Below are 15,943 nucleotides of genomic sequence, written 5' to 3'. Positions count from 1 at the left end.
CGAGCATCCCCGGCGGCGGGCGGGAGGAGCCGCCGCCCCCCGGCCCATCCCACCCCCACCGGCGGGCAGCGCTGCGCACCGGTGGGGCGGGGGATAACGGGCTCCCGGGCGGCGGGGAGGGGCCCGGCCCGGCACCCCCCTCCCCTCCCGCGGCCCGGCGGCGGGGCGCGCCCTTTGTGAGGGGCGCGGGAGCGGCAGCGCGGGCCCGGCGGGCCCCGGAGGTGTGTCCGGGCGGGGGTGTGCCGGGCCGCGCCGCGCCGCGCCGCCGGGGCGGAGCGGGGATGCTGCGGAGCGGGACCCGCGGGCCGCGCCCGCCCTCGCCGTGCCACCTCCCCCCCCCACTCCCCGGCCCCGCCGCCCCTCCTCACCTCGCCGCTGCCCGCCTCGGCGCCGCAGGCCGCGCGGAACCGCCGCAGGTTGATGCCGATGGCGGCCGAGACCTGGAGCGCCGCGTCGAAGCCGGGTCCCACCCCGGCCGCGGGGCCGCCGGAGCCGCCGGAGCCCGGCGCTGCCCCGCCTCCCCCGCTTCCCGCCGCCCCGCCGGAGCACGGGCCGCCGCGCTCCCCTTCGCCCGCTGCAGCCGCCGCCGCCGGCTCGGCGGCCCGCAGGCTCCGCACGGCCGGCACCCGCAGCCGGGACCCCCCCAGCCCCCGGCGGCCCCAGCCGCCGCTGCCGGGCCGGGCAGGGAAGCGCCACCGACCGCTGTGCGCCATCTTTACTGTGAGGCGACGAGCCAGAGAGCGGGGCCGGGCTGCGCCCCGCGCCCTGCATAGCGCCTCGCCGGCCGGCAGAGGTCCTGCATAACGGCGGGCACCATGCAGGTTGCGGGGCCCCGCCATCCCGCCGCCCGGGCGGCTGGGTAAGCCATGAGCGGCGAGTGCTGGCCCGGCATAACGCTGGGCGATATGCAGAGCCCCGGGCCCGAGCCCCAGCGCAGCCCGCCGCCCTGGATAGCGCAACTCTCGCCGCCGTCCTCCCTCATAAGGCGGAGGATCATGCAGGCGCGGGGCCCCTGGCGGGCAGGCCCCGGAACCTGGCTGCTGCATAAGCGGCGCGCCAATAGCCTGCATAACCGCGGCGGCAATGCCGAGCCCGAGCGCCAGCCGCCGACGCCCAGGACCGCGCATACGGCATAGGCCGCCCCTCAACCCCCTGCATAGCGCCGGGCCGCATGCAGGGCGCGGGGCCGGCGGGAGGGCGGTGAGGCGGGCCCGGCCTGACAGGGCCCCTCAACCCTGACAGGGGGCCCGGGGACCCCCCCGCTCCGGTCAGCCGCGGACGCCCGTCCTCGGGGCCGGTGCGCAGCTCGGGGCCTGCTCGGGGTGGCCCGGCTCCCGGGAGGAAACCAGCCGCCCGGGGAGATGCGAAGTGGAGGCGGCGCCCAGGTACCGAGGGCCGATGGCGTCGGCCCGTCCCCGCCCCGCGCCCCGCTTGCCTCCTGGGCCGGGTCGGCGTCCCGCCCGGTGCCCGCTCCGTGAGGAAGGCAAGGGCGGTGGCACTCGCCCGGCAGCTCCCTCCGGTCCCCGGCCCCGCAGCGCAGGTTCGCCTCCATCTTGTGCAGCACAGCGAGAATGGGGTTAACAGCCAACAAGTGCCCACCGCCGGCCCTGAGAGAAGCCACGCTGCCAGCACATGAGCAGCCGGTATAAACCCTCTGCTTGGGGAGCATAGAGTACCTGGTTCCTTCAAAGCTCAGCACCCGGAGGGAGGGAGCGCCTGGGGAGGAGAGAAAGGGCGGTTGCCCCTCACAGAAGCAGCGCAACGGTGCCTGCGATGCTCAAGAGGACAGAAAAGCTTCTTGAGCCCTCAAGGTTTACAGATGCTGCTTCTGCTTATTTCTCCCCACCTCGCTGTGCTGCCGGGGCGCTGCTGTGGGTGCAGGGCAGGGGCAGCTCCTCCTGAGGGCTCCCAGGGAGGAAAATGAGAACGAGATCATTCCTGTTCTCGAGAACAGGAGATCATACGTGGAAGGAGCTGGAGCCCGTCCAAGTCCTCCCATGCTCTGCCAGTCCAGTTCAATCCCGTCCTCCTTGTGACGGAGCCCAGCAGCCCCCAGGGGCCAGCACTGGCCCGGGAGCTGCAGTGCAGGGCCCAGGGCTGAGTGCCCACCCTGAGAGAGCACAGGGGCTGGGACCGAGGGACATGGGGCAGGGAGCGCTTGCAGCAGGAGCAAGTGCACTCGTGCTTCGGGAGGGGCTCCTGGGCCCAGAAAGCTCCTGCAACCCAAGATCACACCTTAAGCCCCACGTGTGACCCCTCTGTCTGTCTCTTACCAAGGAAGATGTGCTGCAGACCCCCACTGTGCAGCCCGGTGGGTTCCCCACACCAGCATCAATCTGCTGGGCCACAGCTCGGTGCAGCCGGGAGCCATGAGCTCCTGGGGGAGCAGTCTGTGGGGCCACCCTTCACCCTTGCTGGGCTTCGGCCCGTTGCAAGAGAGCGTCACCTCCCCAGAGGGGAGCGAGGAACAGCAAAGTCCTGGGGCAGCAAAGTCAGCGATGGGAAGTGAACACAGGACAGGGAGTCCTGGAGGCCCAGGTCCCACTGCTACTCCTGTCACAGGCTCCCTGGGGAAGTTTTTACCCTCGACTTCCCCATCTACCCACAGCTGCAGCACCAGGAAACCTTTTTAACCAAAAAAGAAGAGCTTTCCATCGATGCCACCGGTGACCCCCCGGTCCCCAACTGCGAAGCATGTGAGCTCACCTGTGCTACCTGTCGGGAGTCCAAGGGGCTTCTGGGCGGGCTGAGGCGTTGAGAAGGTCAGCTCTGCGGTGGGGAGAAGAGGGAGTGCTCCAGAGCACACGGGGCAGCCAAGCTGGGGGCTGTGGGTTCAGCAGGGAGCCGAACGCAAGGAGGAGCAAAGGAGCAGCTGATACAACATTCCAACAAGAAGCAATAGGACTGGGACCCATCTTCTGAGACAATAACTGCAGTTAGGTCCTACCCCGCCAGGACAGCAGAAAACAAGTTTTCTGAAGCCCCGTCACCTCCTGGCTGATCTCAGCGGGTTTTTGCACCCAGCTCTGCAGGAGCTGGCGGGGAACGCGCACGGCTGTGGATCCCGGAGGGCAGAGAGCTGGGATGACACCTACGGCCCAGCTTCGCTTACCTCCAAGGTGCCGCCGCACCAGCTGTGCCCCAGGCCAGCAGAACTGGGTGGACGGTGCTGCCACCCTTCTGCAAGACGCTCAGCCGGTGCCTTCGGGCAGCGTAAGCCCGGTATCGGCTTTTCCCTGGCTCCCGCTGGCCGATACGAAACGCGTTTGGGAACCAATGGAAGCATCTGTGCTCCCCGGTTGGAACCCGGGCCCTCGGGCCTTCCCCAGCGTGGTTCTCCACGGACCGAGCGCCGTCCCTGGGGACCCCTTGGGGGCCGCCCCCCGCCCCCAGCGCCACAAAAGACCACGGAGAGCCCGACACCGGTTCCCGGCTTTATTGTCACATCGCCGTTACAGGGGGGGTCCGTGGGGATGGGGAAGTCTTCAGACGTTGTACCCGATGAGGCCGCCCTTGCCGATGATCTCCCCAATGTAAAACCACATCAGCACCTCAGTAGCCACCAGCCCGTTCCTCAGCGCCTCCTGCAAGGGGAAAAAGGCCACCGGTTCGGCGCTCGGGGCCCGTCCCGGGGCCCGTCCCGGTGCCCGCACCTCCCGCCGTTACCTTGACGGTGAGCTGGGCCAGGCGGCCGCTCTGGAAGGCCCGGACCATGGCCTTCATGCTGTCCACGGCCCGCGGGATCTCGGCGGGGGTCGGCGGGGCCAGCTCCACCTTGGCGTAGTACCAGAACGTGGCCAGGCGCGGCTTCGAGTAGGCCAGGGCGGCTGCGGGAGAGGAACGGGCGGTTCCCCACCAGCAGAAGCCCCGTCCCCGTCCCCCCCCCGCCCCGCTCCGCTCCCCGTCCGTCCATCCCTCCCTCCCTCCCTGCCTGCCTGCCTGCCTGTGCAGCCCCGGTGCCCGGCGCTCACCGCTGAGGAGCTGCGGCCCGCGGGCGGCCAGGCGCTGCGCCAGCCCCTGCGCCATGCTGCCGGCACCCGCAATGTCACCCCGCCGTCCGCAGGACCCCGCCGCCTCGGCTGTCCGCGCCCCGCCCGCGCCCCGCCCGCGTCAGGCGTCTGCCGCGGGCAGCCCCGCAGCGAGGACCCCGCGCGGAGCGCGCCGCGGGGACGCGAGTTCGAGCCACGCCGCCGCCAGCCCAACGCGAGGGGCTTTTCCCGTTCTAGCAGACCCCCACGCCAGCTGTAAGACCATCTCTGCGTTTAATTCCCAAGGCCCCCTCCGTTCCCAACCATCGCTTGGGAAATCAAACCCTGCTACACAACCGGCACGTACAAGCTGGCATCAGCGCCCGCGGCCCCCGTCGCACCCCACTGCGGAGGCAGCGCCTTCGCCTTGGACGTGGGGTTACAGAGGTTAAACACAGCAACGGAACAGAGCGGGGTTTTGGTGTCGCTGGAAAAGAGCACGGCCTCACAAAGAAAGAGCAACAGAGGGCCGGGGCGCCGGGCTGCGGTGTGTCCCCGAGGCAGAGGCTCAAAGCTGTAGAGCGGTGGAAAGTCTTAGTATGAAAGAGCAAGTCTTAAAAGGAGAAGACAGAAGAAGGGGTGGAAGGGAGGGTCCAGGGGAGACCCCGGAGGTGGTGGCAATGGGAGATGGCGTCTGAACTGAGGTGGGGTGTTGCACGGACGCGCTGCAGCCCCAGCCACTGTCCTCCCGCGAGGCGTTTCTCTCCCTGGCGCCCGTGGGTGTGGGGCCGGGATCTGGGGTCTCAGTTCAGCCTGTCCTCCAGCTCCTCCTTCTGCTTTTTCCTCTCCGCCAGCCACCGCTGGATCTTCTCTTTGAGCTCCGTGTTTGGTCTGATCTGGTCCATCGTGAGGGGGCTCCGATTGAAAGGATCTGTCTGGTCGCTGAAAGACAAAGGGGCGAGGGGATTATTGGGAGGGTCCCAGTGCAAGAAATGAAACCGGAGGAAGGGGGACCAGGGAGAGGCACTGGATAAGCGAAACACATGCCCAGGAGCATGGAAGGACGAGGCCGGCACCGTGTACCTGAGGAGGTGGCGGGCGATAGTCGAGCGGTCGACGGTGACGCGGGAGGAGGGCAGGATCACTGGGTCCGACATCAGAGTGCTCATGATGGGATCCAGGAATTCATCGCAGGCGTCCGCGTACGTCTCCTCCTCCTGCTGCTGCCGGTCTGCAAGAGACTGGGGGGCACGCACCGCTTGTAGAGACTGCCGCTCCCGGTTCTTTCAAACCGTGTTTGCTCTCAACTGGGAGCTGAAACATCTACAGGTCTGTGCTGGGACGGAGCCCTCCCCGCTGCCCCACAGGAGCCCCCACTCCCAGAAATCCGGCTCCTCAGCAAAGATGCTGTGGTACCCAGATGGAAAAGGACGCCAGAAACCAGATCTCCCTTTTTTTGGGAGCTTAAATCCGCTCCGTTTCTCACCTTGATCCTCTCAGCCAGGCTACTGAAAGACACTATCATGTTGCCAGGCTTGTTGATTTTCTTCAGAACCCGGACGGTCTGGGCAAAGAGCGTGGGCGAGTAGGAGCGGCCGTCCTTGGGCACCGTGGCACAGAAGTTTTCTTCATCCCTGCACCACAGGTTGGAAGAGAGCAAAGGCTTAAGAATTCACATTTATGGGGCTGCGAAACACAGGCCCCACAAGAGCTGCGTTACTGCAGGAAAGAACTCAAAGCTGGAGAAAAGCTTGACTGCGATTAAACCTTTTCTCCTGGCTGCTCTCCCGAGGCACCCATGGTGTGGGGGTAACTGACGCTGCTCAGCTGTCACAGCTGAGCTTCCCCCGGTAACCTGCAGTTGTTACAGGAGAGCCCAGCACGCTTCCAAAAAGCCTGCCGTAAGCACGCCGAGCAACTGCTAGCGCTGCTCCCAGAGGGGAGGCTCCCGCCCCCGAGGCAGGTGGCCACGGGGCTCTGCTGGCCCGCATGTCCCCAGGGTGGACCCCAGGCAGCGCCCACCACCCCACACGCCGGCTCCGCCCTGCTGCCTACCCGAGGTTCAGGTAGATGGTGCAGATGTCGGACACCAGCTGCTGCGGCTTGAAGTCAAACTCGCTGAAATCCTTGACTTTCAGAGCTCCCATTTTAGGGCCAACCAGGTGTTGCAGGAAATAGTTGAGCATGGAGATGATGCGCTCGGCGAGGAAAGGATGGACGAACAGGGACTTAATTTCTGCAACCGACACCAGCAGCTCCCTGAGCTCCACAGCAACCCCCTCCTGCTCCCACCGCCCTGGAGCCGAGCCCACACCGCCCACCGCTGTCCAGAGGGGCCGCGCTCCCTACCCGAGGTGAGGAAGGCCAGCGTGCCGATGGTCTCGTTGGACATGATGTTGTGGAAGCGCGCCAGCTGCCCAAACATCTGCAGGCTTGACTCCTTCTCGCGGCGAGCCTCTGGCGACAGGCTGTCCCATTCGCCCCGGTCCTTCTCGATCTGCTGGACTTTGATCTTGCTGAGGTACTGCAAAGAGACGGCAGGGAAGCGTCTGGGAGAGCAGGCAGGGAGACAGGCAGCGACGGCTACACCAGACCTGCTCTGCGCTGCTCCGGGCCCACAGAGGCCAATTTGGGACACGAAAGGTACAAGAGAGCGCTTGAAAACGCCGCTTAGAAGATGTTTCACAAAACACACAACACTTGTTTGGACAGCAAACCATAGAAACATCCATAAATGTTCAAAACCAGATGGACAATATCCACGTTGCCCGTCTTGTCTGCCAGCCTCCAGACAATCAGTTCTATGGCAGGCAAAGGCTCCCAGAAAAAGCCATTTTGGGCAGCAACGGGCAGCTCTGAAAGGCGCGGAGGGACAGTCACCACGCACCAGGGACATGAGGTCACCTGGCACTCGCCTTGTGAGCCCACAGGACTGTCTGGAGCCAAAAGGCCTTTGTTAGGATGAAACATCTGCAGAAAGGCCAAGGGGACTCAATAACCAAAGCCTCAGAGGTTGTTTAAAGCCTGACTGTGTCTGGATTAGCCACAGGCAGTTTTCCTTGCGTTCCCCCAGCTTCATGCTGGATCTGGAAACAGCCCTTTTGCTCCTCTTTGTTCTGACGGAAGGGAGGGAAGAGGGTGCCCCGCGCGCCCCAGAGCCCACCACCCTTCTGCCTTCTCCCGGGGCACCGGCCACAGTGTCCTGGAATCGCTCCCTGCGGGTATCTGCTGCACGGATTCACCGGCAGACGCAGAGCTGACCCTGCTCCAGGGACAGGAGGTGAGCACCGCGCCGGCCGTCCTCAGGGGAGCGAGAACTGCGCCACCCTCAGCCCTACCTGTATAGCTTCATCCAGCAGGAAAATGGCGTCGTTCATCAGCAAGTTCAGGAAGCGCAGGAAGAGAGGAGGATTCATCGCCTCCAGGTTCTCCGAGGCGTAGTCAGCCAGAGCCTGCCAGGAGGGAGGGAGCAGTCCACGCTGTGGCACAGTCCCGCCAGCAGCACACGGATCCGCACGCCCCATAAAGAGCTGCACGTACACGCCCCTGACGCTTTATACACACGCCTCTTGCCTTACCTTGATGCTCCGCCGGTAGGAATCCGTGCCCCACATGTACCTCAGGATGGGATACATGGGGCGGCGGTAGTTAAACTTCTGCTCAAACTGGTGCGGGTCACCTAGAGACAAGGCAAAGCAAGAGCGTCTCAGGGGGACAGCGGGCACAGGGGCTGTTCATTCCTTCTTGCAGTGTGTTTGAAATAAAACCCCTGCTCCCATGCGAGTCGGTGAGGTCTGTCACCCATCCCAGAGCAGCTCAGGAGGTCCCACAGTGGGACAGGGCCACAATAAGCACGGCTGAGGTGTAAAGCCTGAGCTCTGGGGGTTCTCTCTTCTAGAGACACAGTTCTGCACAAGCCATAAGTCTGGCAAGCCCGATGCTTTGCTGGAATGCCGCCTGCCTAATGCAGCCCAGCAGCTGAACAAAGCGCAAAGAGATAACTCTTGTTTCCACCAACAAACTTCACGCCCTGGAGATGTCCCCGTGCAGACGTCATGGATGGAAGACCACCTTTCCCCTTTGCGCTTACCGGTGAACTCGATATCCACAAAGACTTTGATCAGCGCCTCGGCAAGGTGGGCAGCATGCTGGTACGAGCAGAACACCCGCTTGCGATGGAACACGCTCGAGACGAGCGGGTTCTGGGCCTGGTCTAAGTGAGGCATCACAGCTTCCAACACCTCCGCCAGCTTGGCGCGCAGGTGGGGATTCTTCATCCTGCCGGGGAAAACAAGAAAGTGAACCCAGGATGGCACCAGGGCGCGGAGACTGGGCTGCTCAGGAAGCGCTCCAGGAGCTGCGCCCATCTGTGCAGGCGTGTCCGTGTGTTGCAGACCATCTGTAAAACCACCACTGGCGTCCAGCGGCTCACTCTTGGTACTGGGGCCACGGGGCAAAGGCACTCGGTGCCCGCAGCCAAATCTCAGGCAGGGCGGCCAGAGGGTGTGGGAACGGCCGAGCTGCTGCTTCCCCCCTCCCCGGCAGCACGCTCTGCTCGCAGCCTGCGCTCCCTTGTCAGCTGTAGCGCCGAGCAAACCTGCCTCGTCCAGCTGCAACTCCCTTCCCTTTATCCTGCCAGTCCAAAGCCCTTTCCCTCTGCCCAGGCAGGACAGGTACCGAGGCCAGGGGTAACTCTCCTCCGCAGCCAAACCACCCGCCCGCGGTCACGCCGCTGGGCAGTGCCAGGAGAGAACCACAGCCCCCGTCTGCCGGGGCTGGCGAGAGCTGCCCGCCACGAGAAACCTGTCTGCTCTGCCACTCTCCTCAGCTCGCTCTGTTTACACTCGCGAGTGTAAACAAGCCAACGGCAGAAACATAGCGTATGTCCTTATCAGGGAGATCAATACACTACTCGGCTTTCTTCAGTGCCCAGTTACCGCAGCAGAGTTCACAGAGACACCCCAAACAGATCGATCCCAATCACCACCTCTAACACGCACCAAAGTGGCTCTCGCTGACGAGGCTCCGCGTGGTACCGCCAAACGAGTGTTTAGACGCCAAATCCACTTTGTACCTTGCACGAAGCCCCTGTCCTTCAGGCGGGGCCTTGTCCACTCTGCCTTCCATGGGCAGAATTCAGCTTTTCCAAAGAGATCGACCTGCCCACCGCTGTCTGAACTGCACCTCAGACACCGCCGGCAATTCCCCGTCCTTGTTCCGCGCTGGGTGCTCGGCAGGGGAGCCCAGGGCTCGCCCCTGGGGCTGCACGTACCTCTCGACGTCACCCATGAAAACTGTGACAAAGTGCAGGACGTGCTCCAGAGAATCGGCAGACGTCTCCAAGATGTCGTCAGCAAAACGCCGCAGGAAAATGAAGAAGTCGCCCAGGTTATCGGCAAAAAATTCTGCAAGGAGAGATTGCACAGGAGTTACTCCTCGGGCAGCTCATTTTGCCCTTTTCTGCCCTCCCGCGTGCTCTCCCGCATCCCCCCATTCCGACTGAGGTCTCAGAAAGCGACTCGCTGTCAGAACACTGCGGTCAGGGGGGATGCCCGGCCCGATGAGATTTCTAATGCACAGGGCTCACTTCACCTCCCGCAGAAGTCACTCACGGGGTGACACTCAGCAGCCGCCTGCTGATCTTACGCACTCTCACACAAAAAGCTCAAGGGCAGAGAACCTCCAGCCAAGGGAAACCGTGAGGAGGGTTTGGGGCACAGGGACAACAGTAAATCAACACGGGATTTGGCGAAACTTTGCGAGCGGGATCTTTAGAAGCTCAGCAGCATCAATACCCGCCCTCGAAGAGCCCCAAGCTTTAGTGAGTAGCTCGAGGCTCGGGCAGTGGATTGCGGGAGGGACACAGACAGACCGACCGACGGCCAGCGGGACCAGCGGCCTCACCTGGCACATAGGCCAACGCGCTGTTCTCCACCTTGGGCAGCGGGAAGGTCAGCTCCAGCGGCTCCGTGCCCTGGTTGCCCATGGCCAGCTGCACCAGCAGCACCGCCATGGACACCTGCAGGTTCAGGCAGTTCTGCAGCATCTGTGGCTCCGTCATGGCCGTCTTGGTGGAGAGATAGATGGTCATCAGGCGCTCGAACTGCTCCCTGAGGCCGTCGGCAGCAGGGCTGGAGCTCTGCTGGGCTTCTCGCCACGCCACTTGCAGGCGGTGAAGGCTTTGGTTTATCTTTACCATCTGGTCGTGCAACCTGCCCGGAAAGGAAGGCGAGACGTTTATACGTTCAACACCGAGTGCCTGAGCAACACCGAAGCACGTGCTTCTGTCCTCTAGTGAGACACTGTTCTGTGCAGAGTCCCAACCATTCCCTGCGGATACTCTGCCTGGGGCGCCCGCGATGGGAAGCCTTTAGAGGGATGTGAGCCAGGACTCGCAGACAGCAGGAGGACACCAGACTGTACAGAGGAGCTGCAGCCTCTGCGCAGCCTCGCCGGTAAACCAGCGACTGCGGCAAAGCCCTCGGCAGGGGCACGGACAATGAGCTGGTGCAGCTGCAAACCTCCTTGGGCTACCAAGGTCAGGGATCCGGCAAGCCCCAGAGACGCCTGCCAGGTGGCACTTCCAGTTTCCCAGCAACGAGCCACCTGCATAACTTTTCCACCTATTTCTATATTTAGAGACTAAACCAGAAGGGGACGGTGCATGGATCGGTGGTGACCTCACAGTATCCAGGCAACGATTTGCAGAGGGAAGCTGAGAAAAATAGTGCATCCTGGCCTCCAGAAAAGCCACCTCGTGTTTGTGATGCGCACACGGCCCCTGTGGCGGGGTGGTTCGCAGAGCTCACGGCAGGCAGGAGCTCTGCCAACAAGGTGATTTCTAGTGGAGATGCCGGCAGTTGGTTCCCCCGAGGAGATGGGGAACCGCGCGCCCCACGGACGTCTGGCACTCGGCTGTTACGTTTCTATAAATAACGTGGGGCCTGTGTTGGCGTTGACTGTGAGCAGCAGCGGACCAAGTTTCTTTCCCGAACAGTCAGCCTGAGGCTCAAACGTCAGTCGACACACACAGCAAAAGGTAGTCGGCAGCGCGAGCGCCCTACTCTGTATTCTGAGCATTTGCTAACAATTTCTGTGGCCGAGCACGGGTGGAACACAGCGCCGGGAGCTCTCTGGTACCCGCGTTACTGACATCGCACACGATCTCAGCCCAGACATACAGAGCCCCTCTCAAAGCCCGCGTGTTCGGCAGCGCACTGAGAGCCCTCGGAGAGGAGAGAGCGGCACAGCCACCGAGCGCTTACCTGTGGAATCCCAAGTGAAGCGTGTACTGCGTGAGGACCAGGTTTTCCGTCACCAGATTGTAGCTGTTTGCAAACTCCGGCTCTTGCTCGCTCATAGCGGGTATCAAGCATGTTTCCTTTTCCAAACCTGGAAGGAAGAGCATCTGTGTCAAGTCAGTCCCACCCGTGACGGGGGGGCTTGTGGAGGCCCCCACTGAAGTCACGAAATGACTGCTGGGGATGCTACGTAGCGTTTCATTTGTATTCGGCCCTGCCTTGCTCCTCTCCAGGCACTCCTTGACTCTCCCTTAAGGGCACACGTTGAGAGGGCACTGCTGGCAGAGCTCAGGACCCCGGGAGATGCCCTTTCTCCCTCCCTCGCTCCCCCGAGGTCTGGGCATTACCTTTCATGTGCACATTCTTACTCCTCCTCTCCTCCTCGTTGAGCTCCTTCAGGGCACAGTACGTGGGGTTGAAGGTCAGCAGCCTGGGGGATTTGGGTTTGCAGAAGGGCTGGCACAGCCTCAGCAGGGCAGCTCCCAGGTTGAGGAAGAAGGCGTCTGAGGCGTACATCTGGAAGAAGATCTCCGGCATCTGGTTCGCCCAAATTTTGGTGCGGCCGGCATTGGCGTGGAGGCAGTTTCCCAGCCAGGAGAGAATCCTGTGCTTCGTCTCAGGAGACAACTGCAACAGGTTCTTCAGCATCTGGTAGATCTTCTCGTGGAACTGGGCCATAAACTGTGACAGGGAACAGGAGGCGGTTGGCGGAGGCACTGGTGGGATCGCTCTTCTGCCTCTCCTGAGGGTAATGCTCGCAGAGCTCTCCCAGCCCCAGACCGCAGCCAGGGCTTTCAGAGCAAATCACGCCAGGACGCCTCTATCGATCACCCCTCAGACACACACGTTACGAGCGGCTCAAATCCCGAGGCCGGCAGCAAAGAACACTCAGGGACGTACTCAAAACATAGTCGAGAGCAAGCTGTTTCCATGGGGAGTAAACCCAAAACTCGTTACACATTTTCAGCAGCAACATTGACCCTGAAAGCCCCTCTCCGAGACCACTTCCACAGCCCAGTTTGCTCCTGTGTTCACATCCTGCTTCCCGACGCCTCACTCCTTGCTTACTGAAACGGCTCAGCTCAGGAAACTATTTTCACAGCGAGAGAGACCTCTCTGTTGCTTTCTCTGCTGGGGAGCCCATTAGCCTTTTAATTACAGGACAGGTACTGAAAATGATTTCCCGGTGGTTACACCACCTAAGGTGGATTTCCTCCGTGTTGCACCTCAAGTTACGGTGCCTGTGTCTGTCCCACGAGCAGCACCCTGCCCCTTCCCAAAGCTCCGACAACTGCTGCGATAGAGCACCACCCGCTCGACAGAAGACTTGGGCTCCAACAGCCCAGGGAAGTGGGAGAAACCCTTCGCCTGTTACAGCCAGAGAATCCCGAGCAGTTCTGAGACTCGCTTAGTCGCAAGCCGGATTGTTAGAGAGCTGGTGGTGGAACTCAGGGCCCCATATCACAGCTTTAGCCCCCAGGCAAGGAGAGGCCACTCAACCAGGTGGGGAAGCAGGACCCTCACGCTGCAGCCCACCTGGTGGATGTTGGATTCCTGCACTTTGATCTCCTGCGGGCTGGATCGGGATGGATTCAGGAAATAGCCGTGGTTCTCCACCACACCAGGGGTCTTCAACAAGCAGGAGATGCTCAAAATGGCACCCAGCAAAGTCTTCTGGTACATCTGCCCGTTGCTGGGATCCTTGGGCTGGATGTAGCCTGCAAAAACCTAGGGGACACAGCAGGATGTGAAATCAGCAGCTCTGGGAAGTCCCAGTAAAAAACCTCACAAGCCGAGGGGTTTGGGCCGGGCTCTCAGGAAGGAAGGGAGGGGGAAGAGCGTGCACAGGGGGTGTTGTCACGCCGAGCTCGGCAGACCAGGCCCTGCGAACGTCCCTCCTGCGGGCAGAGCCCGGGAGCAGCTCTGGGCCAGGCGCAGGCACCCACCTTTGCTGTGTCCTTCTGCCTGGTGAAGTAGAGGAGCACGTCGAGGTACGAGTACAGCAGCATCTGGCAGAGGTCCAGGTCCTTTGTTCTGCCCAGCAGGATGTCGAACACGGGAACCATCACCTCCCCGAACGTCCGCACCTCCTCCTCTGCCGTCAAGGCCTCTATGACCTCCTCCAGAAACTCTGTCACATCTTCAAACTCTAGCGAGGGGAGCGAGGCTGTTACCGACAGGACTCAGAGCCGAACCTCAGTGCGCGTACACACAGCGCGACCTAAACGTGGCCCCCCCGTTCAGCAGCGAGCCAAAGCTTTCTCCCCGCAAGCTGTAACACGGCACCACACCGGCAGCGCAGCTCGGCTGCACTTACGCGCCCCTCTCAGCGCCTCCAGCATCAGGTCCACCAGCTGCTCATACACGTTCTGGTCGACATAAATCTCCGGAGTGAGGAGGACAGTGCGAGTGTTGGACACCGTCAGGTTCCGGCAGCGTACGGCAAAGGGCAGCAGGTTCTCCGGGACCTTGGTGATCTGCGCAGGGAGAAGGAGACAGCTCTGGGCCCTGGCATCTGCTTCTGGCCTTTAAACCCCCGGCTTGGTCACCTCGGTGCAGAAAGCTGGGTGACAAAGCCCCTGCCTCCCTCCAGAGGCCCTGCTCACCTCTTCTCTCGCCCTCTGGAAGCAGGCGTAGAGGTAGCGCAGGATCTGCCTCTCCCCTGCGTCCCGGTCGGCAGAGAGGTTCTGCGTGCTGGCAGGGGTCATGTAGATCAGGTGGTTGCCCGGCTCCTGCAGCAGCAAGCGGGTGAACAGGGCCTGGGCACCGGAGACAGGCGGGAAGTGAGATGGCCCTGGCAGTGGGACAGTCCCCCCGGAAAAAGCAGCCCTGTGTCATCCCTGCCTGAACTATTTCTGCTGGGCAGAGCTCTCTCTGTCCCTCACTGAATAACAAAGCTCCGCAGCCAGGACCCTGAGGCTGAACAACTTCTCCGTTCCCCTCCGAGAGCCACAGCAGCCCCCACAGGGCTTATTGTCAGTGGGAAACCCACCAGGAACCACCGACACGTCTGCAAACGCAGCTGAGCGTGCGCAGGAACACCCCTCACACGGCTTTGCTTGGTGGCACGAGAGACGGCTGCCCCCCTGCCGGCAGTGCCTGCCCCCCGACGCCCCACGCAGGGTGGATTTGTTCCCCTCTCCGTCCCCAGCCTAAAGTCACGCAGCCCCCGGGAGCAGGGACAATGAGCAGCACCTTCTCACCCTTTTCCAGCCTGCCACCCCAAAACCCCCGGGGTTGTTTCCAATGAGGCCGCAGCTGGCAGCTCCACGCTGGGCTTTGGCAAACAGGCAGTGTCCAGGACGCTCTGCGAGGGAATAAACCCTGGTCCCATCCCCACAGCCAGCTGGACGCCGGCCATACCTGCTCCACGTTGTCCATGTCCAGCCAGTCCTGCTCCTCCAGGTCGGCGGCCATTTCCTCCAGGTAGACGCAGCGCGCCGGGATCCCATTCCCGCTCTTCATGCTGGGGTCACCTGGGAACAACTCAGTTTGCCCAAACCGACGGGGAAGGTGCCGGCGAGCAGCAAAACTGGTGGGCAGGGCCCTGCCTGCGATGTGTCCCCCCTCCCAGCGTTCCCATCCTGCTTAGAGGGGCCCGGGGTCCCTTTAGGGGGTCCTGGGGCAGAGTGTAGGGCTGTGGGGCAGTCTGGGGGGCTCCTGGGCAATTTCCATGGTCCATTATAATTTACAAGGAAAGGCAGCTTGCACAGAAAATAGCCACTCTTAACAATCATAACTCAGTTTACACAGTGGTTGCTAACAGGAACCTTCCTTCGGCCCCTCCCTGCGTGTGAAGGTTGTCGCTCTTCCGCCACGTCTGGCCACCCCGGCACGGAAAGCTGTCACACGCAGCTCTACAAGCCCCCAGCTGCAGCCCTAAGGGCCTGTTCTCAACGCCTTTCAGGGTGCTGGCAGCGGCGCTGGTGTGCCGGAGCCCGCCATCAGTGCCAGGAAACCTCCTCCGGACCAGGGAACCTTTAGGAACCCAGCGCCGGCCGCGAGGCAGCGCAATCCCCCCCCAGCCCCCGGTTCCCCAAGGCGCTACGGGAGCGGTGCCGGCCTCCCGCCCCCCCCGGCCCGCCGATCCGCCCCGCGGCCCCGAGCAGCCGGGACAGCCCTTGCGGGGGGGCTGTGAGCGCCCCGCTGCCCCCGCCCCGCTCACTGTTGTCGAGGGTGATGAGGAAGATGCGCTGGATCATGTGGTTGGTGTTGAGCTGCTGGCAGAGCTCCCGCTGCGAGCGGAAGGCGCGGCTGATCTCCGCCGCCGAGTACTCGCACTCGTCCAGGCTCTCCGAGACGCTGTTGTCCGAGTCATCCTGCGCGGCCGCGGGCTCCTCGCCTGCAAGGGCCAGAGGGGCTCAGCTCGGGGCCGCCGCGGAGGGATCGGGACGGGGCCCCGCCGCTGCCGCCCCTCCTCACCCGCGGGCGGGCGGCGGCGGTGCTGCTGCCCGGCGGCGAAGTGCTTGGCGTCGGCGAGGGAGCCGAAGAGGGCGGCGAAGGGGTTGCCGGAGATGCTGTTGTTGTTCTCCTGGTCGGTCATGGCCCCTCAGCGCCGCGCCATGCGGGGGGGTGGGGGGGGACCGGCAGCGGGGCCGCCGCGCTCGCCTCCGCCTCACGGCCCGGCGGCGCGCCGGATGTGCGTCACCGCCGCGCGCCGGAAGGCGGCCGCTC

The 15,943-nt window shown here is 63.1% G+C and overlaps 3 protein-coding genes across 7 annotated transcripts in view; all 3 read right to left on the bottom strand.

Moving 5' to 3' along the window:
- Positions 1-728, bottom strand: part of KMT2A (lysine methyltransferase 2A) — a 46,729-nt gene extending 46,001 nt beyond the window's left edge. For 4 of the 5 annotated variants that reach the window (XR_012584108.1, XM_074561401.1, XM_074561403.1 and 1 more), the window contains exon 1: positions 369-713. Coding sequence is in view for 4 of the 5 variants with exons in the window: in XM_074561401.1 (XP_074417502.1) it covers positions 369-713 (345 nt within the window). In the remaining variant the exon portion in view is untranslated. Of the gene's footprint in view, positions 1-368 lie in introns of all 5 variants that reach the window. The other variant, XM_074561400.1, reaches the window with a different exon arrangement.
- Positions 729-3,421: 2,693 nt separating this feature from the next.
- Positions 3,422-4,110, bottom strand: ATP5MG (ATP synthase membrane subunit g). Its single transcript, XM_074561048.1, has 3 exons — positions 3,972-4,110; positions 3,667-3,827; positions 3,422-3,584 (listed from the first exon to the last, which is right to left on the bottom strand). Exons 1-3 carry the CDS (start codon positions 4,024-4,026, stop codon positions 3,486-3,488), a joined length of 315 nt encoding a protein of 104 aa, XP_074417149.1. The 5' UTR covers positions 4,027-4,110; the 3' UTR covers positions 3,422-3,485.
- Positions 4,111-4,245: 135 nt separating this feature from the next.
- Positions 4,246-15,928, bottom strand: UBE4A (ubiquitination factor E4A). The gene is made up of 19 exons (XM_074561047.1): positions 15,692-15,928; positions 15,435-15,611; positions 14,633-14,745; positions 13,876-14,028; positions 13,587-13,746; positions 13,216-13,418; positions 12,806-12,997; positions 11,617-11,950; positions 11,234-11,360; positions 9,873-10,180; positions 9,241-9,373; positions 8,059-8,246; positions 7,547-7,647; positions 7,307-7,420; positions 6,318-6,492; positions 6,024-6,204; positions 5,455-5,602; positions 5,052-5,209; positions 4,246-4,910 (listed from the first exon to the last, which is right to left on the bottom strand). The coding sequence occupies exons 1-19, from the start codon at positions 15,810-15,812 to the stop codon at positions 4,772-4,774; spliced, it is 3,225 nt and encodes a 1,074-aa protein (XP_074417148.1). The 5' UTR covers positions 15,813-15,928; the 3' UTR covers positions 4,246-4,771.
- Positions 15,929-15,943: the final 15 nt, after the last annotated feature.

This window comes from Larus michahellis, chromosome 17 (assembly GCF_964199755.1).
Source record: "Larus michahellis chromosome 17, bLarMic1.1, whole genome shotgun sequence".
In the NCBI taxonomy this organism is placed as follows: Eukaryota; Metazoa; Chordata; class Aves; order Charadriiformes; family Laridae; genus Larus; species Larus michahellis.
Note: the sequence above shows the minus strand (reverse complement) of the source record. Positions and strands in the feature narration are given on the sequence as shown.

Coding starts and splice junctions, on each gene's coding strand:
- ATP5MG (XM_074561048.1), bottom strand. CDS start 4,026: ATGGCGCAGGGGCTGGCGCAGCGCCTGGCCGCCCGCGGGCCGCAGCTC. Junction 3,828..3,971: donor CGGGCCGCAGCTCCTCAGCG/GTGAGCGCCGGG, acceptor CCTCTCCCGCAG/CCGCCCTGGCCTACTCGAAG. Junction 3,585..3,666: donor TGGCCCAGCTCACCGTCAAG/GTAACGGCGGGA, acceptor TTCCCCTTGCAG/GAGGCGCTGAGGAACGGGCT.
- UBE4A (XM_074561047.1), bottom strand. CDS start 15,812: ATGACCGACCAGGAGAACAACAACAGCATCTCCGGCAACCCCTTCGCC. Junction 9,374..9,872: donor CGCGTTGGCCTATGTGCCAG/GTGAGGCCGCTG, acceptor CTCTCCTTGCAG/AATTTTTTGCCGATAACCTG. Junction 6,205..6,317: donor GCTGGCCTTCCTCACCTCGG/GTAGGGAGCGCG, acceptor TGTCGGTTGCAG/AAATTAAGTCCCTGTTCGTC.